Below are 26,190 nucleotides of genomic sequence, written 5' to 3'. Positions count from 1 at the left end.
ATTCCAAGTTTGGAAAACATTGTTTTCATCTATTTTTTCCCCAGTCATTTCTCTTAAGTTAGTGGTTCTCAAGATTGGGAGTCGGGGGGCATGGGGAGGAAGGGGAGAGTTTGGATGTGCCTCCCTTCAGGAACATTTGGCAAGATTGTTTGACATATTTGGTTGTCACAATGAAGCGGAAGGAATCTTACCAACATCTAGTAGGTAGAGGCCAGGGATGCTGCTAAACCTCCTACATTGCACAGGACAGCCCCACGATAATACACTAGTATTGTGAAGGTTGAGAAATCCTACTCTACATGTAGATTTTAATAATTTTTGTTGTGGTTTTGGTTTTACAAAATTAAGCTTACCCTTTGTCACCTGTACTTTCTGCTTAGCATTGCACTTCCCCACATCAAGATGTCTTCCAATATATTTTTGGCAAGTGTGTCCTTCTGTTAAATGGATGTACAGTAACTTACCCAACCATGCTGGGACCCCATGAGAGGAGGGATCAGGTCTGTCTCACTAAAGCCCCACTCCCAGCACCAAACCTAGCCTGGCACAGGGTGGATGTTCAGTATCTTTTTACCCAGAGTTGTTGAAAGAGCCCCTCATCAGGGACTATCCTGATGGTCAAGTGGTTAAGAATCTACTTTACAAGCCAGGGGATACAGGTTCAATCCCTGGTTGGGGAACTATCATCCCACATGCCAGAAGCAACTAAGCCTGCAATCTGCAACTACTGAGTTCTCAAGCCTCAATCTGCAACTACTGAGCCCACGAGCTGCAATGAAAGATCCCACGTGACAAAACCACAATCCCACGTGCTGCAACCAAGACCCAACACAGCCAAATAAATAAATATTTTTTTAAAAGAGCCCCTCACCAAGTCTTAAACACTGCAGATTGCTTCTAGATGAACAGCTACCATAAAGCACTTTGCTAAAGCTTGTCCTTATTTAGTGTCCTACTTCAGCAGAAAGGACTGTAAGTGTGAAGGGTGGAGGGAGTGGAAGAACGTGTGGCTAAATGCCTTGGATTGCAGCTATTTACGTTGTTACTTAAGTGTGAAGTTTCAGATTCTAATGAAATTTGTGAAATTAACTCAAACAAATCTGTAATTAAATGTAATTGTTACTCTGGAGGTATTCCCAGAATCATCGCATCTCTTTGGCCCAGGAGGAAGTGTGTCATATAAATTAATTTGAATTTACTATTAGATTTTGTCAGAACTGTTGTTCTATAGCCAACGGTAAGGGTAACTTAATAAGTCAGCGAAGACAAATCCTTGGCCACAAAACTGGGCAGTGATGAGAGGATAAACACAGGTTAAGTGACAATCAGAACAGCCTCCTAGACACAGGCAGTTCATGCATTTTAACACCTGCTCCTCCATGCAAAATGGGATTCTTACCGGGTCTCCCATTTGCCCCTTTACTCCCACGCCAGGATTACCCTGGAAAAGAAAACAAAACAGAAACTCATTGCTCTTGAATATTATAGAATAACTACAAGCAAGTAAGACTTCTGGTTAGGTAATTTGTTGAAGTGTATTAAATAGGGCTTCCCCGGTGGCTCAGTGGTAAAGAATCCGCCTGCAATGCAGGAGACCTGGGTTCGATCCTGGACTTGGGAAGATCCCCTGGAGAAGGAAATCACAACCCACTCCAACTCCAGTATTCTTGCTGGGAAATCCCATGAACAGAGGAGCCTGGGGGGCTACGGTCCATGGGGTCCCAAAAGAGTCAGACGCGACTGAGGGACTAAACAATGATTTATTAAATACCTTGGGAATTTTAAAGAGAGGGAAGACATGATTCTGACAAACATCAGTGGTCACTTGTCTTGTTGGACTCGGACATTACCTGTGTATCTTACTCATGGCTGCCTACCTTTAAGCCTGGACTCCCAGGGGGGCCTGTAGGTCCCTAAATCAACAGCAAAAACACACAAATCACTCATCAGTCACAGAAATCTGAATGTGTCCTTGTTGGGTGTCCCAAGATTTTCTTGAGGAAACCCTTAATTTTGAAACATGCACAATGGACTTTCTACCACAGCTGGGCTGCTTGTCCTCCCCCTCTTCAATGCCACCCCCAGGGGGGATCTGTGCTTCAGAATGGACTTGCACTCATAAAGGTGGGTGTGCGCTGATTCATCAGGTCTCGCAAAGGACCCACCTCTGCCTGACCCAAGACTGCAATTCTGCTTTCTTCTGGTTTATTTAAATGTCAAGTCGGGGCTTCTAGAGGAACAGTATCAGCAATGCGGTACTTACTGCTAACCCGGGCTCTCCTGGGTACCCCGCTGGGCCTGCTGGGCCTCTCACTCCCCTTGATCCCTAAGCAGGAGAAAAATCAGTGCCTTTGTTACTAAAATCTAAAAGCATTGTTCTTGCAAGAGCTGCATGTAATCCCAGGTAGATAAAGACCCAGGAGAAGTCAGTTCCAGACACACCTGCCCTCCTGGGTGGTCCTGGACAGCAGCCCTGACACAACTGGGAAAAGGGCACAGAGCAGGCAGGCAGTAGTGCTCAGGTGGGGGTGCCTAACCCCTACGTTTGAGATTAAATTAAGACCCAGAGATCAAAGAAAACTTGTTCCACATATAACTTTAATAGACATCAAGATGCTTTTAATTGCTGGGAGAAATATCAATAACCTCAGATATGCAGATGACACCACCCTTATGGCAGAAAGTGAAGAAGAACTAAAGAGCCTCTTGAAAGTGAAAGAGAATGAAAAAGTTGACTCAAAACTCAACATTCAGAAAACTAAGATCATGGCATCTGGTCCCATCACTTCATGGCAAATAGATGGGGAAACAGTGTCAGACTTTATTTTGGGGGGCTCCAAAATCACTGCAGATGGTGACTGCAGCCATGAAATTAAAAGACGCTTACTTCTTGGAAGAAAAATTATGACCAACCTAGACAGCATATTAAAAAGCAGAGACATTACTTTGCCAACAAAGGTCCATTTACTCAAAGCTATGTTTTTTCCAGTAGTCATGTATGGATGTGAGAGCTGGACTATAAAGAAAGCTGATCGCCGAAGAATTGATGCTTTTGAACTGTGGTGTTGGAGAAGACTCTTGAGAGTCCCTTGGACTGCAAGGAGATCCAACTAGCCCATCCTAAAGGAAATCAGTCCTGAATATTCATTGGAAGGACTGATGCTGAAGCTGAAACTCTAATACTTTAGCCACCTGATGCAAAGAACTGACTCACTGGAAAAGACCCTGATGCTGGGAAAGATTGAAAGTGGGAGGAGAAGGGGATGACAGAGGATGAGATGGTTGGATGGCATCACTGACTCAATGGACATGAGTTTGAGTAAACTCCAAGAGTTGGTGATGGACAGAGAGGCCTGGCATGCTGCAGTCCATGGGGTTGCAAAGAGTCGGACACGACTGAGCGACTGAACTGAATATTAAATTAAAATATTAATGTAGTTATACTCTATTCTTTCAACATGCCTAAAAGATCAACGTGAATAGGAATGTGCCCAATTCAAGATCAAGGCACTTCAGCCTTAAACAATTTTCTGAAACATGTTAAGTTGTGGCATAATACACAAATTCACACGGAAAGGTAATAGCTGGGCAGTTCTAGAAGTATGAACAGAGGCACTCTGTTCTCCAGCTCACCCTGCCCACATCCGATGATTTGTGAGCATGGAATGGCATTCCTCTCTCCTAGAGGATGAACTGCTACTTATTTTAACGTTAACATTGAGGTATCTCATTGAAAACATAGCAATGAGCTTCCAGAGTAGGAAGAGAACCAACCTGGGAAATAGTCCCATCAACAGCCAGAACTCACCAAATGAAATTATGGTGAACCATTAGGAGGCAAAATTGCTTTCAGTTTTAATCTTGTGAACACTGATGAATTGGAACAAGTCTAATCACTGAATTACAAATTCCAGGAACAAGGGGATGGTGGAAAATATTAAACACAATATACAATTACTGATTCAGCAGGCAAAATCACTTTCACTAGACATATATGATTTAGGTAGTTTCAAAGAGGTACATTTTCCTAAATATTAAGTGATTGTGGCTACCTGAGCAATACCAAATGATCACTGCAAGATAGAAGAGGCAGGTAAGCAGGAGTCAGTTGAGATCCAAGGATGGCCCCGCGGGCCTGTGATCAGTGCAATCTTTGTAACAATTTTTGAACAAGAGACCTATATTTTCATTTTGCACTGAGCGGGCCCTGCAAATTTAGGTAACCTGTCTTACTAGTGGGGTTAGGTTAGTGGGACCTACTAACCTACTAGTAGGGTCATAGCTTATTTGAGGAGCAAACAGAAGCTCAGGGCCTGCCCCAAAGACTTACTGGTGAGCCGGGAGGTCCTGGGTCCCCTCTGTCGCCCTGCAACAGTAGCGGTGCATTGCATTAGAAGAGCAACACTGTTCCCCTCAAACACACAGGACGTAAAAGAAGAAACACACACACGCAGGAATTATCTGGACAGTCTGTGCAGTTTGTTCAGCTTGTCACCATAACAGACAGCTGTGGATAGGGCTCTGTGGAGGCACTTTCCTGATTTTATTCTTAAGCCCCGAACTGCACTTCTACTCATCCAAAACCAACCAAAACCAGGGAAAGATCGCTGAAGTTGTGAGGACTTGGAACCAGTTTGCAGGTCGGGAATGCACATGAGGACACAGGGTGGGAGGGGAGGGTGGACCGAACTGGGAGATTAGGGCCGAGATATATACACTCCCAGGTGTAAAAGAGATAGCTAGTGGCAAGCTGCTGTAAGCACAGAGAGCTCAACTTGGTGCTCTGTGATGACCTAGAGGGCTGGGGTTGGAGGGGAGGCCCGCAAGGGAGGGAATATGTCTACATATGGCTGATTCCCTTTGTTGTACAGTGGAGGCTAACAAAACACGGTAAAGCAACTATACGCCAATAAAAATAAAATATCGATTTTTTAAAAGGGGATTTCACCTTTCATTTTAAAATCCTCACTTGAATGGTTCCATTTCATCAGCGTTTAACCATCTCTCTTCTGATTGGCAGAGCTTGGCTGCCTTAACTGACGCTTTGTTATCACCCCAGAGCAGGTGTAAAGGGAATTTGTGTTGCAGTTCTCTCACACCTGCCTTTGTGCTTATCTACCGTTTCGTGACTCTGTCCTGAGACTTTACCTACTTTAAAAAAATCAAGAAGTGTATATTCTCTTGAATATGGGCTTTTTTTTCCCAAAATGTAAAATACATTGTAAAACATACATACAGTAATATTTAATATTTCAACCGTTTTTAAGTGCACGGTTCTGTGGCATTAAATACATTTACCACGTTATATAACCATCACCAGCTTCCATTGTCAAAACTTTTCATTTCTTCAGTGGAAACTTTGTACCAATTAAATATGAGCCGCCAAGTCCTATTCCCTCCAGTCCCTGACAAGCACCATTCTGCTCCCCAACTTTATGAACCCAATCACTGTAAGAACCTCCTCTAAGTGGAAATCACCCATTTTGTGTCCTGCTTTGACCAGTTTATTCCACTCAGCATAATGACCACAGGGTTCATCCATCTTGTAGCATTCCAAAGGAAATCTCAGGCCATGTGTTCTCGGCATGGGTTTACCTATACGGAAAAAAATTCATTTGAAATCCACCCTGATCATAACACTTACCTGCATACCTTTAGTGGCACCTAAAATGAACACTGAATTTCCTTTTTCTCCTTTATCTCCAGGAAGGCCCTGAAAACAAAATAAGAGGAAAAGAGCACATTACTATTTCTGTATTTTCTTTTGCAACTGAAATATTACCAATAAAATTACTGTTATAATCATATTTCACTAGTGGAGATTATTTTATTCTCATTATTATTATCATCCTCAGTTAGTCATATATACTTATTCAATATTTGCTTAAGATCTATTAAGGAAACTCCTAAAATGGAATATCTACTAATATATTCATAAACATATTACAAATATTTATTATACATTATATATTTATATAGGTTATACATAATGCTAATACATTTATAGCTATTTGCTAATTATTCAGCAGAAAAATTGCATTTTTCCTTACAACATAATGTACATAGTATTTGGATTATTCTTATAGGTAAATAACATTGAAGTTGTCAGTTAATAATTTATGCCCCAGAAATAGCAAAAAAATTATTTTATACATTTAACTATTTGTATTCAAAACAGAGCCTAGGTACCCTTTGAATTAACTTAAAAAAAAATAACCTGTTTCTTTAGAAGGTTTTTGCATGTGGCTGCAAGTTTGTTTCCTTGGAGTAATTTTTTAAAGTGAACAAAACACCTTAATGTACTTTCACCCCAAAGTTTCCCTATTTAATATCTTCATGTCCTACTTGATATCTTAATACATCTTAAGCTGGTTGCTCAGTCACTCAGTCCTGTCTGACTCTTTGTGACCCCTTGGGCTATAGCCTGCCAGGCTCCTCTGTCTATGGAATTTTCCAGGCAAGAATATTGGAGTGAGGTGCCATTATATCAAATTTCTATGAACCACGTACAGGTTTCAAAGTTAATCCCTGTTAGGAGAGTGTTTGACTTTGCTTCCAAAAGGAGATAACTTGAGTTTCATGGTAAATTACACCATCAGTTTCCTTAAGAAATCAGATTTGCTTATACAGACAATTGTGGCTTCTCTCAGTTCCAACATGTGTGTTTCAGTTCCACAAATAAGTCATATCACACCAGTCCTCCAACCAGCTGCTTCAAATATCAGTTACCACTGTGTATTAACTGAGTCAGCACATAAAACACAAACATCACTGCTAGCTCAATGGTCCACAGATTGCTATATAAGTAACAGGCGAATCGAGATCACCAGCTGATCATAACGCTCCTTTCAAAGTCTGCCAGTGGCTAGTCACGAACACCTGTTGGCTCACACACAGACAGCAGAGTGTGTAGTTGTGTTGCTCCTGTTTCCCTCCCAGTGACACACCCAAGTGACATTTCATGAAAATAGATCACTGAAAGAGAGGACTGGCCAACAAAGATGAAAAGGGAGTGAAAAATGCTAATACTGGAGGCGACATTCAAATAGAATGTAAGTGGGGTTATGGAAAAAAGAGCCATTGTGAGAGTCTTGTCACTGCTGTCATTCAAGCCAGAGGAATTCAGTGAAGATAAACATATCCACATAAAAGAAGGAAGCGGTTGTGACCAAAAGAATGAAGATGTACCAGAGGAAGTGACACAGACAGAAGAACCTCATGTTTAACATACTCTTAGAGATATTTCACCACACTGGAAGTTGGTCCAAACTTAGAAAAGAGGGCGATATTCACCAAAGCACAGAAAACCCCTCCATTTCATGTCCTAAATTACAGGACCAGGAGAAGGCAAGCCCAATTCAAACTGTCTTTGATAAGTTTTTACAAAGAAACAAAACCCTTTATTTCTCAATGTTTCTAATGTTTTAGATTATAATGTGATAAATAAATATTAGTTTTAAAAATTACCCCTATATATTTATGATGTTTTAATGAAATATCTTAAAGGTCATGGAACAACAGTAATTTTCCCATTGGATGTTAAGGTTGCTTTGTGTGCCTTCGGATTGCACATCATTGTTAAAGTTTCAACTCCTGTGTAAAGTGAGGAGTCCAACTCCTGTTGGACCCTAAAATCCCAGAAAGTAAAACAAAGATATAAAAGTTACTAAATTATTAGATTAACCAGTTGATTTACTTAAAAATCACTTTACAAAGAGACCATTATGACAAACTTCAGTACTGTGATCAGAAGAACCTGCTGTGTTAAAGCTAAAATGAGAATCCTGCTCTCTCGGGTGTTCATGGATGCTCAGTAGAATGCGGTGTGATCCAATTTGAAGATCTTAAGAAATGTGCATTCACCAGACTGTGCTTGCATGTTCAAGGGGCTGAGTTTGAAAACAAATGGTGGTTGAGAAGCTTAACCATGGAAGTCGGTTATGTTACTTGATACCACAAGAAAAAGGTGAATATGGAAATTCTTTTTTGAGTTCTGTGTTCAGACCATTTCCACTAGGATCTGGAGCAAAAGGAAAATGCATAAAAGAAAGTAAGATGACTGTGGTGGTGATGAGAAAACCTTTTAGAAGGGTGATGATATTTAATTAGGGAAGCAGAAAGGCTGAAAAACAGGCACAGAAAATCAGTTTTGAAAGGCCAAATCATCTCCTGTCTTTATTTAAGTGAGAAAAGAGAGAAATGGGATATAAGTGGTAGAGGAAAGAGTCATTCTTAGTAAAGTTATATTTAAATAAAAGTGCAAACTTTTGAAGGGGAAAAAAAAAAACACTAAGAGCAGTAAAGGCCTCTTAAGTGCTGGATACTGTCAACTATTTCTGAACCTCCACTCCAAACTCATGTCATTCATTTCTTTTGCATTATGGGGGCTAGAAAGCTAAACACTACATTTCCCAGACTGCTTTGCAGCTGGCTGGGAAGTAGGGTCCACCTGGGAGATGTACTTCTGAGATTTGGGAGGCAGAAATGAGCAAAACATCCTCTTCTGGTACTGTTGATGCTACCAAGCAGGAAGGTAGAAACCTAAGTGTTTGCTGGTGTCTTGTAGTGGGGATAAGAGGTAGTGGTTGAGGTGCAGGAGTGGCTTCTAACTTCTGGATCTCAGCTATGTGTGAGCCCCTAAAATCTTACAGTGACCCCAGAGTTTTAATCCTCCAACCGTTATATTAAGTGCCAAATTCCCTGTATTAAATTCCTTTCTGTTTGAAATACCTAGAGGGATTTAAGTGGCCGCAGTGAACCCTGAAGGATAAACAACCTCAGTTTTGCTAACTGGCCTCCCTTCCCCTACTATCCATTCTCTATCCAGCAACCAGAAGCATCTTGGTAGAACATCAGTCAGATAGATCACTTCCTTCCTTAAAACCATCCAGTGTCTTCCCATGTCATGGAAAAGAAAACCCAGCCTCCTTCCACAGTCTACAAGGCCCCATGTCAGCTACCGAGAGAGCTGCCATGTCCACTCTCTGTTCTCATCCTCCAGTCACCCCCATCTGTTCACCAAGCTCCCAGGATTCTTGTAATAACTCTGTTTCTCGAACACATAAAGTCTGTTCCCACTGGAGGCTCTTTTCACTTGACTCCCACTAAAACGAGCTGTGGCTCTCTTACTGGGGGGCCTCGTGGGCCAAGAGCGCCTCTTTCTCCTGGAATCCCTGGATCGCCTCTTGAGCCATTGTAGCCATCTATGCCAGGTCTGCCTCTGGATCCAGGAGGCCCTGGGTGCCCCTACAGAAAACAAAATTATAGGTGAAGTATTATTTCAAGAATACAAAGATTGAAGGCAGGAGGAGAAAGGGATGACAGAGGATGAGATGGTTGGATGGCATCACCAACTCAATGGATGTGAGTTTGAGTGAACTCCGGGAGTTGGTGATGGACAGGGAGGCCTGGCATGCTGCAGTCCATGGGGTCGCAAAGAGTCGGACACGACTGAGCAACTGAACTGAGCATAACAAAACAGTTATGCAATATGGGTACCCAGATTATGGCCTTTACAACTCACATGTTGTTCAGTTTTGTGAATCTTCCTTCCCCACCCACAAATACTATGTAGTGCAGTGCATATGTGCATGCTCAGTCACATCAGTCGTGTCCGACTCTTGGGATTCTGCAACCCCATGGACTGAAGCCTGCCAGGCTCCTCTGTCCATTGGATTCTCCAGGCAAGAACACTGGAGTGGATTGCCATGCCTTTCTCCAGGAGATCTTCCTGACCCAGGGATTGAACCCACATCTCTTATGTCTCCTGCACTGGTAGATGGGTTCTTTACTACTAGCTGGGAAGACATAAATTTATTTTCATACACTCCAATTTAAATTCATTTAGTTTGGAGTATTTTCAGAGATTTGGGAGGAAATCTTCCTTGAAATCCTTAGAAAGACTCTAATGAATTATAACCACCCCAAATACCTTTTCCTTCTTTCCTTTGATTTTCACATTAGAAATGAAATCTTTACTCCCACTCCCACCATTAAGACTCACAGCTAATGAAATATTTCATAAAGAGAATAAATTTATTTCCAGAAAATTATACTTGAGCTGACAAGTATATCTAGCTCATGTTTTAAAATGTTTTTCTCCAATCTGCTTGAAAACCTTGTTCTTCAAGTAAAGTGCTTTGGTCTCAGAGTTATTACACAAAATTGAAATGCACATACTCTGCCATTTATGAAAATAAGAAAATAAAGAAAAGTTTGCTATTTGCTGTTGTTTTTGTTCAGTTACTATATAATATATATCATATAAATACATTAGATCATGTGACTTTAAGGCTTTGATGAGTCTCTCTCCCCCGCCTCCCAAAGGAGAAAACTTAAGGATACTTACAGGTATCCCATCCAGACCTGGAAATCCAGGAACTCCAGTTGGACCCTAAAATCCCAGAAAATAAAACAAAGATATAAAAGTTACTAAATTATTAGATTAACCAGCTGATTTACTTTAAAGCATTAGTAATTAATGGCTTGCTTTAAAAAAAAAAAAAACAACCCTTAATGGGCACCGTCATCTATTTTTACATTAAGGAGCTCAAATGCCAACATCTAGAAATCATCATTTTGTTCCCTTCTTTTTTGTACTTAGGAAGCCAACATGGCAGTATCAGTTCAAAGAACACAATACTGGACAATTAGAAATCCAACTTCCCAGAATCTCTTTATCCTAGAGAAAGAAAACCTTAAATGTAAACATGGGTAATTGACAGGACTGTTTTTGCACACTTGCACTACAATAAGATCTCAAATTCTCAACAGAGAATAAAGTAGAGGTTTATCCATATCCTAGCACATTATACACAGTTTCTAAAGGAATAAGTTCAATCTACATCAGTTGATGGAGAAGGCAATGGCACGCCACTCCAGTACTCTTGCCTAGAAAATCCCATGGATGGAGGAGCCTGGTAGGCTGCAGTCCATGGGGTCGCTAAGGGTTGGACACGACTGAGCGACTTCACTTTCACTTTTCACTTTCACACATTGGACAGGGAAATGGCAGCCCACTCCAGTGTTCTTGCCTGGAGAATCCCAGGGATGGGGGAGCCTGGTGGGCTTCCGTCTGTGGGGTCACACAGAGTCGGACACGACTGAAGTGACTTAGCAGCAGCAGCAGCAGCACATCAATTGATATGGAGTGATTTCCAAGCCATGTGATTGAGTGAAAAAAGAAAAGACTCAGCATGATACATATAGTATCATTTAGGCTTTTTGAAAAGTCATAAAGAAAACCTCACTGGATACATTCATGCTTTTTCCTTCATTTTATTTATTTATTTTGGGTTGTGCTGGCTCTTTGTGCTACACAGGCTTTTCACCAGCTGTGGCGAGTGGGGACTGCTTTCTAGTTGTGATGCTCGGGCTTCTCATTGTGGTGGCTTCTCTTGGTGCGGAGCATGGGCTCTCTGGATTGTGGTCCTCAGTAGATGCGGCTCCTGGACTCTAGGGCCCAGGCTCAGCAGTTGTGGCGCATGGGCTTAGCTGCTCTGTGGCATGTGGGATCTTCCCAGATCAGGGATCGAACACATGTCTCCTGCATTGGCAGGTGGATTCTTCACCACTGAGCCACCAGGGAAGCCTGACACGCTCTTCTTTTTAAGTATCTAGAAAACATCCAGAGAGGCCTGCTCCTCTAGAAAGGGGGCTAGAAATGAGGGCTGATTATACAAGAGGAGTTCAGGCTTAATTTTTATACGGTGCAAATAGGTACTACTTGTGATTATACAAAAACAAAAAAAAATCTGGTATAGCAACGCTGGTGAGTGGTTAAATGAGTCTCTCACTTAAGAAGAGGTTTACCTTGTCACCCTTGTCACCTGCTGCTCCAGGACGGCCACTGTCACCTTTCATCCCTTTCTCTCCTGGGATCCCAGTGGGTCCTGGTGGTCCCAGGGGTCCAATCGGACCCTGTGGCCCTGGTGGTCCCGGTTGACCCTAAGAAGAAAGATTAAAAAGGTAAAGGGAGTGGTGAATGAGCCTTAAGTAGGGTTTTCTAACACAAATATATGGTGACTTGGATTTACAGAAGACTGGAAAATTAAAGATGGAGCAAATTTTAATAACAGAAGGACAAATGATGAATTAATTACCAAAAAATAAAGAAAATGTTGTCTTTTTCTATCTGAATCAAAGCTATACAATACATTTGAATTACTACATGTGCACACACACACACATCTACATACTGACTGAAAACAAAGGTGAAGACGCTCAGTTGTGTCCTACTCTTTGCAACCCCATGGATTGTAGCCCATGGAATTTTCCAGTCAAGAGTACCAGAGTGGGTTGCCATTTCCTTCTGTGGGGGATCTTCCTGATCCAGGGATCGAAGCCGGGTCTCCCGCACTGCAGGCAGAGGCCTTACCTCTGAGCCACCAGGGAAGCCCTCTTAATCTTTTCATTCTGTCATTGAAATGTATAAATCTTGAGCTGTTTAGTGAAGTAAGTAATTTTTAAAAAATTTATTTGGCTGCGTCGTGTTTTAGCTGCCACACATGGACTCTCCAGTTGTGGCACATGAGCTCAGTAGTTGTGGCATGTGGGATCCTAGTTCCCCGACCAGGGATCGAACCCATGTCCCCTGCATCACAAGGGAACCACCAGGGATGTCCCCTGAAGTAAGTAATTTTTAAATGAAGTCTCATTAACATTGTGTTAGTGACACAAGAGTGAGGAAAAGCTGCCAGATCTTTTATTTCCTTCAAATGGCTGATGATTTGTCTGCCCTTTTAGAAACATTTCTTTTTTAGCTGATTTTATCTGCTCTCTTATCCCTAATTTGAAAGCTGGCTCTCTGTGTCACATTGGTGGTGGTGGTGGTGGTCAGTCGCATACAATCTAACTTTCTTTCCAGGAATGAAAATATCACTTTTTCTTTTAGGCAGAGAAGTTTCAGGAACTCAGCTCTCCCCCTGAACTCACAGTGGGAACATCTCTGGGACAAAGATGAGGAAACTCTGCTCGCTTTAAGCCTGTTCCCTTTGCGTTTAGACGCACTGATGCCATGAATGCTTGTTCAGTTACAAGAGCATATCTCACAACTCTTTCTATTCTGAAGTAGGCAGGTTGATGTGTCTCAGCATTAGTTTCTCTGATGAGTTTCCAGATGATTATATCTAGCTTCCTCCTTGACATCTCCTTGAATACAATGCTTGTTGTTGCTAGTTGCTCAGTTGTGTCAGACTCTCTGCGGCCCCACAGACTATAACCCTCAAGGACCCTCTGTCCATGGAATTCTCCAGGCAAGAATACTGGAGTGGGTAGCATTCCCTTCTTCAGGGGGATCTTTCTGACCCAGGGATCAAAACCAGGTCTCCTGCATTGCAGGCCAATTCTTTACCATCTGAGCCACCAGGGAAGCCCAGAATACAATGCAGCTTAAAAAAATAATGCAAAATAGAACTTCTAATTTTTCTGCCCAGATCTGACTTTCCATTCACCTTCTCCAGCTCCAGAAAATTAGGGATCACCCTTGCTATTCCTCTTTCTCCCACACTACATTTAACCCATGCTCAATTCCTAGCCATTTCACTTCCAAAAGAGATCTGAAGGCTCCCCACCTCACTGTCTGCTGCCTTGCTGCCACACTGGTGCAGCCAGTGTTAGTATGACCTGCACTCTATGCTCCCAAATGGCTCTCCAGCTTCCTCTTACGTCCTCCTGGCCTTTCTCCGAGTGACATTAAAGCAGAAATCAGATCATGACATGGCTCTGCTTTTCAAGTTCTCCTTGCCTTCCCACTGCAAGCAAAATAAACCTCATGCTCCTCACCTTCCAGGCCTCACAGAGTGTGGCTTCAGACTCCCTTGCACCCCGTGCTGTGCCCACCCCACACTCACCACTTCTGCCACACTGCTCTTATCTGTCCCAGGGCCTGGGTGCAAGCACTTCCTCGAAGGCTCTTTCTCTAGATGGCACATGGCGTGGGCCTCTCCTGAACTGCCACCAGCGAGGTAGGACCCTCGGCGGACCCACACCCCCATGAGTCTCCAGCAGGGCACCCTGTCTACTTCCTTCTTAAGATCTTAGCATTTCACATTTTTTTTTTTTTTTAACTTTCGGCCCTTCCGCACAGCCTGTGGGATCTTAGTTCCTCGACCAGGGATCGAACTTGCGCCCCCTGCATTAGAGTCTTAACCACTGGATTACCAGGGAAGTCCCTCACAGTTTTACAATTATGCATTTGCCCATCAGTCCAATGAGATACCCGCACCGTGAGGGTGGGGACCTCTGCTCACCATTTACGTCTTCTATCCACCAGCTGCCACGGCCTTTGGCTCAGCAATGAATGCATGAAAGGTTCGTATGGCGGTAACCACGCTCTCAGGCTTGGTGGTCCAGCCTGGCCATCCATCCACTCCAGAAACACCCTCCCTGGACCCTGGAAAGTGATTTCTGAACTCTGCAAAAAGGAATGCTATCAAATGCAATGCTTATGACATATTCCTTGATCTTATACTTCAGATTTATTTTTATAAAATAACCAATGTATGGGAATAATGAGGCTCTTTGAATGAACTTTAGAATCTAAAGTCAGGGTTTCTAAATGATACTTCCAGCCTCTGCATTCAATTTCTGTCTATACTTTGATGTGAGCAGGGAGTATCTTAGATTCAAATGTTTTTTTTAAAATAACTCACTTTGCAGTCTTAAGATAACACCTCTAGATGAGGTAAAGAGAAGCTTTTCAATGAGAAGTTTATAACAGTGATTTCGCCAGTGCAGGGTGATCTGGCCACATGACACCATGTTCTGTGCACACACATATCCAGCTGTGTTGTCTAACAGCTTCAGAGTCTGTGCTGTATTTTGCTACAGTCTGAAAACACTCTGGATCCATCTGAAGTCAGACTGTTCACCTGCCGTTTTTGTGTGTTTTCTAAGAATTTTCCAAATATTTAAGAAAAGTTATTGAATCTCCCCTTTCCCCCACCAGACAACCTGGATAACTGCATTCAGTGAGCAAGTGAAGTCTTGATCTATAGAGAGAAAAGCTGAGTGGATTTCAGGGGAGATCTGCCCAGATCAGATCTCTTAAATCTCTGGGCAATTCGGAATCATTAGTGCTCAGCTCCAAGCGTGCATGGGACTTCCCGGGTGGCTCAATGGTAAAGAACCTGTCTCCAATGCAAGAGACTCAGATTCAATCCCTGGATTGGGAAGATCCCCTGGAGAAGAGAATGACTACCCATTCCAGTATTCTTGCCTGGAGAATCCCAACCACAGAAGAGCGTGGGGGGCTACAATCCATGGGGTCGCAAAGAGTCAGACATGACTTAGTGACTGAGTAGCAAAAGCCACCAATCGTGCACAGGACCCTGCACAAGAATGAAGAGCCATCCTTTGGGTGTGTGGGGCCCAGGGCAAAAAGATTTTCTGAAGAGCCCCATCTACATAAAAGTTTGAATCATCTGATATCAGTGTGTAAGCACCATTCTGGTGACCCAATCTCAGGAATGCTATGAATGAAATCCCACAAGGGGGCAAGTGAGACTGTTCTGTTAGGCAGCCACCCTCTTGAAACCAGGGCCAGTCATGGGGCCCCAGCCCTGAGCATGAGCCCCAGAGCTCCTCATGCGCTCAACCCCCATTGGATAAACAGTCAGAGTGCATCCTGTTGAAACGACTTAAAGCCCAAGTTGGAGCTGCCACTGCCTGGGTACCACTTAAGCGAACTTCCATAACTTATCTGTCCCTGTAAATGATCCACACGACTGAAAATGGGGTCTGTCCACTCAGCCATTCCCCTAACACCAAGCTGACACTGGGCTCTGTGCTTTCTCCTCTGTTCCTTTCTTCATTATTGACAACCTTTAACATGTGCCTACATTTTATAAGTCAAAATCATACTTTATTTGTACTTTCCCTTCTCTTCATGCGTTTTCATTATCATTAGAATAGCTGCTATTCCTTGAGCACCCATAAAAATACTATAAGCTTAGAATTTTCAAGGGAAGCTTAAACGTATACATAAGTGTTACAGAAAAGACAACAATAAAATATAAAATCTAATCATATGGGCACCAATCATTTAGGGGCACTTTGAGGGCATATCTATTTATTCTAGATATTATACAATTTCTAAACTACAATCTAAATGTCAGCATAAATAATGACTTCAGCTGACCTTTTCCACTTGTTAATTAATCTCAGTTGGTTTTGATTAATTACCATAAGGCTCAGAAAATAACTGCTTTTTGATTAAGTTTGGAAATTATCTGTCTTACATATCATTTACACAAAAATTTCTAAAGTATCTATTGTGAACGCTGTACTTTACAATAACCTATGATCTAAAAGCAACAAAATGCATGTCTGGACAGAAAAAGGGAACAGAAAGGACAGCCAACTCACTGGCTATAATTCTCTTTAATGTATTTCGTTTTAGACACACGATGCCGAGTCCAAGCCACTAATGGAACTTTGGAGAGAAAAGGAAAAGGAGTGGAAACATTGAGCACAGTGGCAAGAATGACAAAACTGCATTCAATATAGAAATGTGTCCTGACTGAGAACACGCCAGCGAAAACACCCTTGAACAGAAATACATCGAGCGATGGTAATTTGCATTATTAAATTCTCTGTCGCTCCCTTTTGTCAGCTCCCCAGCCCTGATCGGTCACACTGACATCCCTGAACAAGGGATGGCAAGCTCCGTTCTTTCACAGACTTCTGTGTCCTGTCCCTGAAGTGCCCCTGCCATGCCCCCCAAGTCATCTCTCACGCCTCCCCTGGAAAAACCCCGCTGTCCGCTACCCTCACCCCACACCCTTCAGAATGAGATGCTTGCCCAAGAAGCCTGCGTAATGACACTGCCCATCCACTCCTGCGACCACCTCTTTGTGTGTTCCCAGCCCCACACCCACCAGACCAGGTCTCCTGGCAGACAGAGGCCATGATGCAAGAAAGGCAGAGAACGATACTTAACAAAACAACGGGGTCACATCCACCACCCAACCCAAGGGAAGACTGTCAGGGATCTGCTTTCTCCTGGCTCTGAGCTGCTGCCCCCGGAAGTCTGGCTGAGAGTAGGGACGGGGACCTGAGATGACTCCACCCGGGCTGAGCAGAGCAGTGGCCCTGAACGCTGCCCTGTCGGTATCTGTGGCTGTTGAGATCTGACACAGCGGTCTTCCTTCAACCATACTAAACTGCACATGCAACTACCGTGCAAGTGAAACAACTAAGAGAGCATTAAAGGCCTCCCTTCTGCGGGACAGACTTTGCATTTTGCTCTACATGAAGTACTGTTTTTTCCTCTTAACAGTTATCTTATGACAGAATGCATCTTAAAAAATACTCTAAAACCTTGTATACCAGTATTAAATATTCCAGAAAACTGTTCACAAAAGATTCCCGAGCACCAATATTTGAAATAGTCATTGTGAGTTTATCTAATCTGAGTAAATCATTTATCCACAGTGATGGAATAATTCCACTTTCATTAAATCACTTCATATAAAAGAAGGGATCAATAAAAGGAAAAAAAAACCATGTTTAAAAGAAAGAGTTGAACTTACTAATTTATCAGGCAACCCTAAAACTAACTTCACGATGAACAGACATAATAAGGGGATGATGGAGGATGAGACGGCTAGACAGCATCACTGCCTCAATGGACATCAACCTGAGCAAACTAGGAGATCGTGAAGGACAGTGCTGCCGTCCATAGGGTTGCAAAGAGTCGGACGCAACTTAGCAATTGAACAACACAAGACACTTCCATAACTACAGAATTATTAAATAATCACAAGAATTTTACATCTTTAAAAAAAGGTGATTTTTTTTTTTTAAGAAATATTCCATGCCTACCCCTGCACCTTTCACCCATGCTAGGCAATGGATCACTGCATTTCAGTCACTGTAGCAAAAAGAAAAAAATGCCCAAGGGAATGAATGGCTGGCTGTCAGAGGAAGGATCTCTCAATTTTTTCTTTTCTTTTTTTTTCTTTTTTTGCTACTGTGGGTCTGGAATTGCCTCTGTGGTTTATGACCTTCAGTGAGAGACAGTGAAGTCAGAAAAAGGATTCACTGAATCCAGAAAGGACAATCGGCCTGACAGCCGAGGAAGCTCTGGCATGCCATGGGAAGCCGCCAGGCCATGGCTTTCTACCCAAAGGCCAGGCGGACGCCGAGTCATCAGACCCATTCACGCGCCTCCCCACTGTGGAAGCAGCCGCACCGGGCTCTCGGGCCAGCTGAACAAATAAAGGCTGAAGGCGATCGGAGTGGACACTGGCTCCCACGCCTGCCTGGCTCTCGGAGGCCAGAGCATTCCTTTAGGATTCCCCCTCATTAACCGTCTGTGTTAGATGCATCTCTTGAGCTGGGCTAGGATCAAACTATCTTTATTTCACAACATTCAGTAGACGAGACCAACAGAGAAGACAATATGTACATTTTTAACACCTAAATCTTCAAATCAGCCTTTTGGGCTACCACTGGAGCTTCCTTCCGGGAACCAAACCCTAAGAGGAATGGAGGGACGTATGTACACCCGTGGCTGATTCATGTCGATGTATGGCAAAAACCACCACAATATTGTAAAGTAATTTTACTTAAAATAAATTAATTAATTAAAAAAAAAGAAATCCTTCGTCTATTGAGCAGTATGAGGACTGGGAGAAATTGCTACAGAAAGACAATGACAGATGCACATACAATCACACTTTTTCTGCCACTATTCTTGCTCTTTTAGAATCAGAGAATCAGTGCAAGAAGTCTGAGTGAATGAAATGAATGAACAAACAAGAAAAATGCTTTTATTATACTATTGTTGCTTAGTCACTAACGTGAAAGTGAAGTCACTCAGTCGTGTCCGACTCTTTGTGACCCCACGCACTGTAGCCTACCAGGCTCCTCTGTCCATGGGATTTTCCAGGCAAGAATATGGGAATGGGTTGCCATTTCCTTCTCCAGGAGAGCTTCCCAACCCAGGGACTGAACCTAGGTCTCCCGTATTATAGGCAGACACTTCACTGTCTGAGCCAAAAAGTAAAAATGAAAGTGAAGTCACTAAGCTGTGTCCAACTCTTTTGCAACCCCATGGACTGTAGCGTGCCAGGCTTCCCTGTTTTTGCTTGGAATTTTCCAGGCAAGAACACTGGAGCGGGTTGGCAATTCCTTTTTCAGGGGATCTTCCGGACTCAGGGATTGAACCCACATCTCCTGTATTGGCAGGTAGATTCTTTACCACTGAGCCATCTAGAAAGCCTTTTTTTACACTGTTTACACATAAATTTCCAAATCACTCTTGGCCAATAAGGCCATGACATTGATCATCAAAAGTGTCACAGGAAGGAAAAGGTATTTATTTATTAAGCTTGGTTATGCACCTGCGATGTCCATATATTACTTCATTTAATCCAACCAGCAGCACTGAGCACTGTGGATTATTATCCCCGTATAAATAAGGAAAGTCCACATACAACAGTGTTCATCAAATTAGTTAAAGACCTCTATTTTTGTGTTCTCAAATCTAATTTCCTAGTCCCGTCCTGTATCTCTGACTGTCCGTAGAAACTTCCTTGAATCTTCTTCCCTTGTATATTCACACTCATCATGTCAGAAGCTGAGCTCACCATGCCCAAACTAGTTTCCCTGCCTTTTTCCTAACTCAGCAGACGGCAACTTGGGTTTCTTCCACCAGCTAAGCTCACCACTCAGCTGTCAGCTTTGCTGACCCTCTATCCCTCCTTCTCCCAAGACCAAGTCTATCACTTCTTTCTCTGAATTAATTCTCAGATGTCTGTCCCTCTTTCATCCCACTGTGGAGGCCCTGGGTCATGGTCTGGTCATCCACGTGGGCTATCCAAGCACCAGCCTCCCCTGCTTCCCTAACTCCAGTCTCCCCTCACTTGCACATACCAATGTCAACTAACCCTCAGTCTTCCCTTTGCTGTGTCCTTGCTTCCGTCAACACCGCAATGAGCACAGCCCATCTACCTCCACCCCAGCAAACCGTGGTCCCTAAGTGTCTGCACCCACACCCTCTGCCCAAGTCACATTTGTGTCTTCTCTTTGCCTGAAGGAATATCAGCCTTGGCCCATCTGTAGCTCAGATTTAACCTTCTCCCAACACAAATTATGATGACAACAAAGATGACGATGCTAGGACACCCTTCACTGGGCACTTACTCCAGTCTGGTCACCGGAAAAGTACTGTGCCTTCCCCGCATGGAATCCTCACATCCTTAGAGCACAAAGTCATCCTGTGTCTACTTTTTTATCCCCAAATGAGGAAGCCTAGGCTCAGAGAGATGAAGGCCACGTGGCTACCACCTGGAGAAGCAGAGTCACACCCGACTTCAAAGTTGCTGCTTCCCCTTTCACTACAGTCCTTATCAACCCCATTCTTGTATAAACTCTCATATCCACCCTCAAACAATTAACACCTACATAAGCTTAGCACTTATTTCTCATTGTTGTTTTATACATGTTACTTTAATATCTACTTGGGGTGATGTTGTCCAGTAATATTATTGAGACCAGGAATCTGTGTACACAGGAATCTGTGTAATAAAACCACTCCCAGCCCTACTTGGCCACTGCCTTCCACAGAATAATTAAATATACACTCAAGCACTTATTTATCATCGAAATTAACGAAGTGTTTGCCAGCAACCCTGTCTTTTTAATTCTTGATTGTAATTCAAGAACTATGCCACTAGGTGGCACTATAACATCACTTAAAGCTCGCTGCTGCTAAGTCACTTCAGCCGTGTCCGACCCTTAGCGACCCCACGGACTGCAGCCCACCAGGCTCCTCCATCCATGGGATTTTCCAGGCAAGAGTACTGGAGTGGCTTGCCATTGCCTTCTCTGAATATTAAGCTGCTGCTGCTAAGTCACTTCAGTCGTATCCGACTCTGTGTGACCCCACAGACGGAAGCCCACCAGGCTCCCCCGTCCCTGGGATTCTCCAGGCAAGAACACTGGAGTGGGTTGCCATTTCCTTCTCCAATGTGTGAAAGTGAAGTCGCTCAGTCGTGTCCGACCCTTAGCGACCCCACGGACTGCAGCCTACCAGGCTCCTCCATCCATGGGATTTTCTAGGCAAGAGTACTGGAGTGGCTTGCCATTCTCAACTAGGCCTTAATGTACAGCCTGAACCCCTTAGGGGTGTCTCCAAGGTCCTCCTCTATTGCAGATGAAACAACTGCTGGAGATATAGGAGGATCATAAAATAAATAACAAAAAAAAGATGTTACTCAAAGAGTAGACAGTCCAAGGAGACAGGACTGCAATGGCAAAATGTTTTCTTGTGCCTGAAGTTCACCTCACTCAATGAAGGAACAAATTGGTCAGTTAAGTCTGTAATATCACTGACTCAGGATTTTCAGCTGTGTTTTAAAAAAAATTTTAATGGCGTTAAAATGAATATTATTTATTTTTTCACTAATATAAGCAGGACAATAATGTGTTCTTTCAAATCATGTAAAATTCATTTATTAATGTCTTTTAATTTGATAAATAGGCTGTATTTTTGTATCATTTTTTTTTTCCAGCTTTTTCTTGGAGGGCCACACCTCAAAGTTTGTAGGATTTTAGTTCCCTTGGGCCCATGGCAGCGAAAGTGCAAAGCCCTAACCAGTGGATAGACAGGTTAATTCTCCATGGAATACATCTGAAACTTGCACAGTGCTGTATCAAGTGTATCATTAAAACTGGAAGAAAGGGAATTCCCAGGATCTCAGTTCCATTCCAGGTCAGGGAATTCAGATAAGGCAATGGCAACCCACCCCAGTACTCTTGCCTGGAAAATCCCACTGACGGAGGAGCCTGGTAGGCTGCAGTCCATGGGGTCGCTAGGAATCAGACACGACTGAGCAACTTCACTTTCACTTTCATGTACTGGAGAAGGAAATGGCAACCCACTCCAGTGTTCTTGCCTGGAGAATCCCAGGGACGGGGAAGCCTGGTAGGCTGCCATCTATGGGATCGCACAGAGTCGGACACGACTGAAGTGACTTAGCAGCATGCAGAGCGGCAGAGTCAAATTTTTAAAAATAGATAAAAAAGATGTACAGCATAATGATTCAACTCACATACATCATGAAATCACAATAAGTTTAGTGAACATTCCTCACCTTATATAATATAAATCAAAAATAAAAGAAAAAAGTTGTTTTCTTAAGAGGAAGCTTGATGCAATGGCAAAAAATGCTGTACTGATAACCAGAAGACATGGCTTTGCTACTGAATGATAAATAAGGTCACCCACCTACTATACAGCATGGGAAACTATCTTCAATAGCCTGTTTGGAAAAGAATCTGAAAAAGAATATGTGTGTGTGTGTGTGTGTGTGTGTGTGTGTAACTGAATCACTTTGCTATACACCTGAAACACTGTAAATCAACTATAGTTCAATGAAAAAAAATAATAAGGTCACCCCTTGATCCAGGTCATGGAACACCAGTTTTCGCATCTTCAGAAATGGTGTAACATCAGCCTAGTCCCTTACCTCTCCAGGTACAATGGTCTCCAGCCCAGACCTCCCACCAGGGTGACAGTAGCCTCCTGACAGGTTTTCCCTCATAATTCTCCCTGCCCCTCATCGCCTTCACAATATCCTCCAAAGAGCAGCCAGCATGTTCTTATAACATAAATCTAACCTGTGTCTACTCCTCCGAACATCTTTCAAAGCCTTTCTTATCCTTCAGGATAACCCGTATCTGGTTTTTCTGTTGCTGTGGGAATGCAACAGGCAGCGCCGAGAGCTTCTGGAATGCCGCTCGAGGAGCTAGAATCCAGGTGTCTCTCTTTCCCTCCTCTGCTCTCCTGGGGTCCCTGCCCCTGGCCCTTCCCATCTTTCCCCCTCCTGAGTCTCCAGTGCGGGTCGCTCTTCCTCCTCCTGCAGCTCCGCTGGGCTGCCCTGACCTCTTGTCACTTTCTCTTGGGCACACTTGCCCATCTTCCTGGGGTCAGGCACTTCCAGCCCCTAGCATCCTGTTTCCCTTCCTAGCCCAGACTCTCTTCTGAGCCCTGGTCACACATCCGTCTGCACAGTGGACTCATGATCATCCCCTTACGTGTGCTCCTCGGCCACCCGCCTCCGTCCACACAGCTGCCCACATCACCCCAGGGCATCCTGTGTGCCCCCCCACCCCACCTGGAGTCTCCTCCTTCCTACCCATCTGCCTCCCAAATACTCTCAACACCCACGCTCTTCCCCTCCACGCTCACCCCTTTGCTGAGCCACCATGACCTCCCACCAGGGCGACTACAGTAGCCCCCTGACAGGTTTTCCCTAATAATTCTCCCCGCCCCTTATCACCTTCACTATATCCTCCGAAGAGCAGCCAGCATGTTCTTATAACAAATCCAACCTGTGTCTACTCCGAGCATCTTTCAAAGCCTTGCCTATCTTTCAGGATACGCTGTATCTTGATTTTCAACTTCGTCCCTTACCACTCGCTCCCTCACTACATGATCAAAACTTGCTGACCACCTCATGGCCCACCTAGCACACCAGCCCATCTCCTTCTCCCTTCAGGGCCCAAGTAGGGGCTGTTGCCTCTGCCCAAACACTTATAGTGGTTTGAAGTGTGGCCACAAAAAGATACGTTTATACCCTAAGCCTGGAACCTGTGGATATTGCCTTGGGTGGCAAAAGATGTAATAAACTTAAGGATTTTGAGAGGATGATTTTTGCTCTGTGTTATCCAGGTGGGTCCTATATGCCATTACATGTATCCATATAAGAGGGACATGACACGTCCAGACACGCAGGGGAGAATGTAATGGGATGACAGAGGCAGAGATTGAAGTGACGTAGCCACAAACCAGGGCTGGAAGAGGCAGAGAATGGGTCTCCATCTTGCCTAGGGAGAGAACACGCCGTGCTTCCCTTAGGCCATTGCTGGGTGACCTCTGGTTCCACCAAGTCCAAGATATCCTGGCACCGTCCACCACGCACACATAGGCGTCTGTGCAAAATCAAGTTAGGGCACTAGGTTATCCACCTGGGGAGGAAGAAAGGGTCTTCGTCTGTTCTTTTCCCTGAGGCATCTGAAATACCCAGACCACCCCACATCTGGCACTCATCAGGCACCCAGGAGGAACGGCTGGAAGGTGAGTCTGCCTTGCTAGATGAACTCCCAGCTCCGGGCCGCAGGGACCCACCTCTATACCCGCAAGGCCTCACAGCCTCCTCAGAGGCCTGGCGCATGGTGCATGCTCAATGGCCGTTTGCTGAATGAGTGGAAGAAACTGTTGTTGCCATTGTTCAGTCACTCAGTCATGTCCGACTCTTTGCAACCCCATGGACTGCAGCACGCCAGGCCTCCCTGTCCTTCCCCGGTTTGCTCAAACTCATGTCCATTGAGTCAGTGATGCCATCCAACCATCTCATCCTCTGTTGCCCCCTTCTCCTCCTGCCTTTCATCTTTCCCAGCATCAGGGTCTTTTCCTGTCAGTCAGCTCTTCGAATCAAGATTCAAAGGCCAAAGGATTGGAGCTTCAGCTTCAGCATTAGTCCTTCCAGTGACTATTCAGTGTTAATTTCCTTTAGGACTGACTGCTTTGATCTCCTTGCAGTCCAAGGGACTCTCAAGGGTCTTCCCCAGCACCACAATTCTAAAGCATCATTTCTTCGGTGCTCAGCCTTCTTTATGGCATAGAAGGAATGAATGCCTAATAACTGAGTGATTTGAAAATTCACACGTGTGACAGAGAAGTGAAAAAAAATAAAAGCACTGGAAGACACAGCTGTTTGCCTGTGGATTTCTTAGCAATTATAGAAAATGGCATGTGAAAGGAGAAATACAATTTTCTCTCCTAAAAACTCTGTAATTCATTTTAACTAATTCAGTCACGTGCTACCTTGGCATGAGACAGCTGTTCTCGTAGTCACAAACTCTGCTCCCGTGTTCCTGTGTGGAAGATGCCCTGCGTGGAGATGCACCTTGTTTCTTACCACCACCTCCAAGGTTGACTCCACTTTGGTAATGACCTTGATCCTCTCAACTTCAGCCTAGTCCCACATTTGCTGAGCTCTGCGCCCGCCTGGCCACGGTTCATGCTGGGTCGCAGAGCTCAGCAATCACTGTTGCTATGGGACTGAACTGAGCGTGCGCGTGAACACACACACACACACACACACACACACACACACACAGAGGATTAAACTCCACCCAGGAGACCAAGGGCACTGCTGTAAAACACTGCCTGTTTAATGAGGTGACTGACTGGGGCAGACATACCAAAATCTACCTTCAGACCCAACCTGTCACTGGGGTTTCTTGATGAGGTTTCATACAGTTAGCCTGTTTGGTAAATAATAGAGACAAATTATTTAATAAAAGTAGCAGGCAAATATAGGCTTGCTTTCCTTTTTCAAGCACAAATGTTGGGTTTAAAGAGTGAGATCGTCAGCATACTGAAAGCCATGCTAATTAGTTGGAGTTATTCCTCTAGATTGTTTAGTTGCTAAGTCGTTTCTGACTCTTTGCAACCCTATGGACTATAGCCCACCAGGGTCCTCTCTTCATGGGATTTTCCAGGCAAGAACACAGGAATGGGATGCCATGTCCTTCTCCAATTCCTCTATATATGTGAGTGCTAAGTCACTTCCTGTCTGACTCTTTGTGACTCTATGGACTTTAGACTGCCAGACTACTCTGTCCATGGGATTCTCCAGGCAAGAATACTAGAGTAGGTTGTCAAACCCTCATCCAGGGGACTTCCCAGCCCAGGGATCGAACCCATGTCTCTTATGTCTCCTGAATTGCCAGGAGGGTTCTTTGGAATAACCTGGGAAGCCCCATTCCTCTATATAGATATTGGCTATTAATGATATTATTAATAAGCCAAATGATATAAAATTATATCTCCCCTCTACCCCCAGGTCTCCCATGCCCTGTTCAGAAATATTCTCATACACTGACATATAGGATTCAGTGAGTTTTAAGCCATTTGACTTTCTAATGTATAAAACTACCAAACTATAAAGTTCTATTGACTTAACAGTTACAAGACTCCCTTGAATGGAAAACAATAATTTTTTTTCTGGAGTAAAATATAGAAAGTGTCTTTAGTATCAAGCGAGTTACTAAAGCAACCTTATAAAAGGTTCCATCCTGGTCTGTGATGACATGTATGTAATTTTCCCTACAAGAAGACATCCGCCAAAAACACAGCAATTTCTCCTTTGAAACTGTTGTGCTGTGCTCAGTCGT

General features: G+C 43.7%; 1 protein-coding gene across 4 annotated transcripts in view; it reads right to left on the bottom strand.

Annotated features, from left to right (window-relative positions):
* COL4A4 (collagen type IV alpha 4 chain) overlaps nt 1-26,190 on the bottom strand; it is a 151,164-nt gene that overhangs the window by 92,913 nt on the left and 32,061 nt on the right. For 3 of the 4 annotated variants that reach the window (XM_055398533.2, XM_055398529.2, XM_055398532.2), the window contains 8 exons: nt 11,812-11,946; nt 10,349-10,393; nt 9,130-9,246; nt 5,645-5,713; nt 4,331-4,366; nt 2,264-2,326; nt 1,878-1,913; nt 1,400-1,441 (listed from right to left, as the gene is read on the bottom strand). In XM_055398533.2, coding sequence (XP_055254508.2) covers nt 1,400-1,441; nt 1,878-1,913; nt 2,264-2,326; nt 4,331-4,366; nt 5,645-5,713; nt 9,130-9,246; nt 10,349-10,393; nt 11,812-11,946 — 543 coding nt within the window. Of the gene's footprint in view, nt 1-1,399; nt 1,442-1,877; nt 1,914-2,263; nt 2,327-4,330; nt 4,367-5,644; nt 5,714-9,129; nt 9,247-10,348; nt 10,394-11,811; nt 11,947-14,249; nt 14,692-26,190 lie in introns of those variants that run through there. The other variant, XM_055398535.2, reaches the window with a different exon arrangement.

This window comes from Moschus berezovskii, chromosome 2 (genome assembly GCF_049115385.1).
Source record: "Moschus berezovskii isolate FMDL1 chromosome 2, NW_MosBer_1.0, whole genome shotgun sequence".
In the NCBI taxonomy this organism is placed as follows: Eukaryota; Metazoa; Chordata; class Mammalia; order Artiodactyla; family Moschidae; genus Moschus; species Moschus berezovskii.
This window is presented reverse-complemented; position numbering and strand designations above follow the sequence as displayed.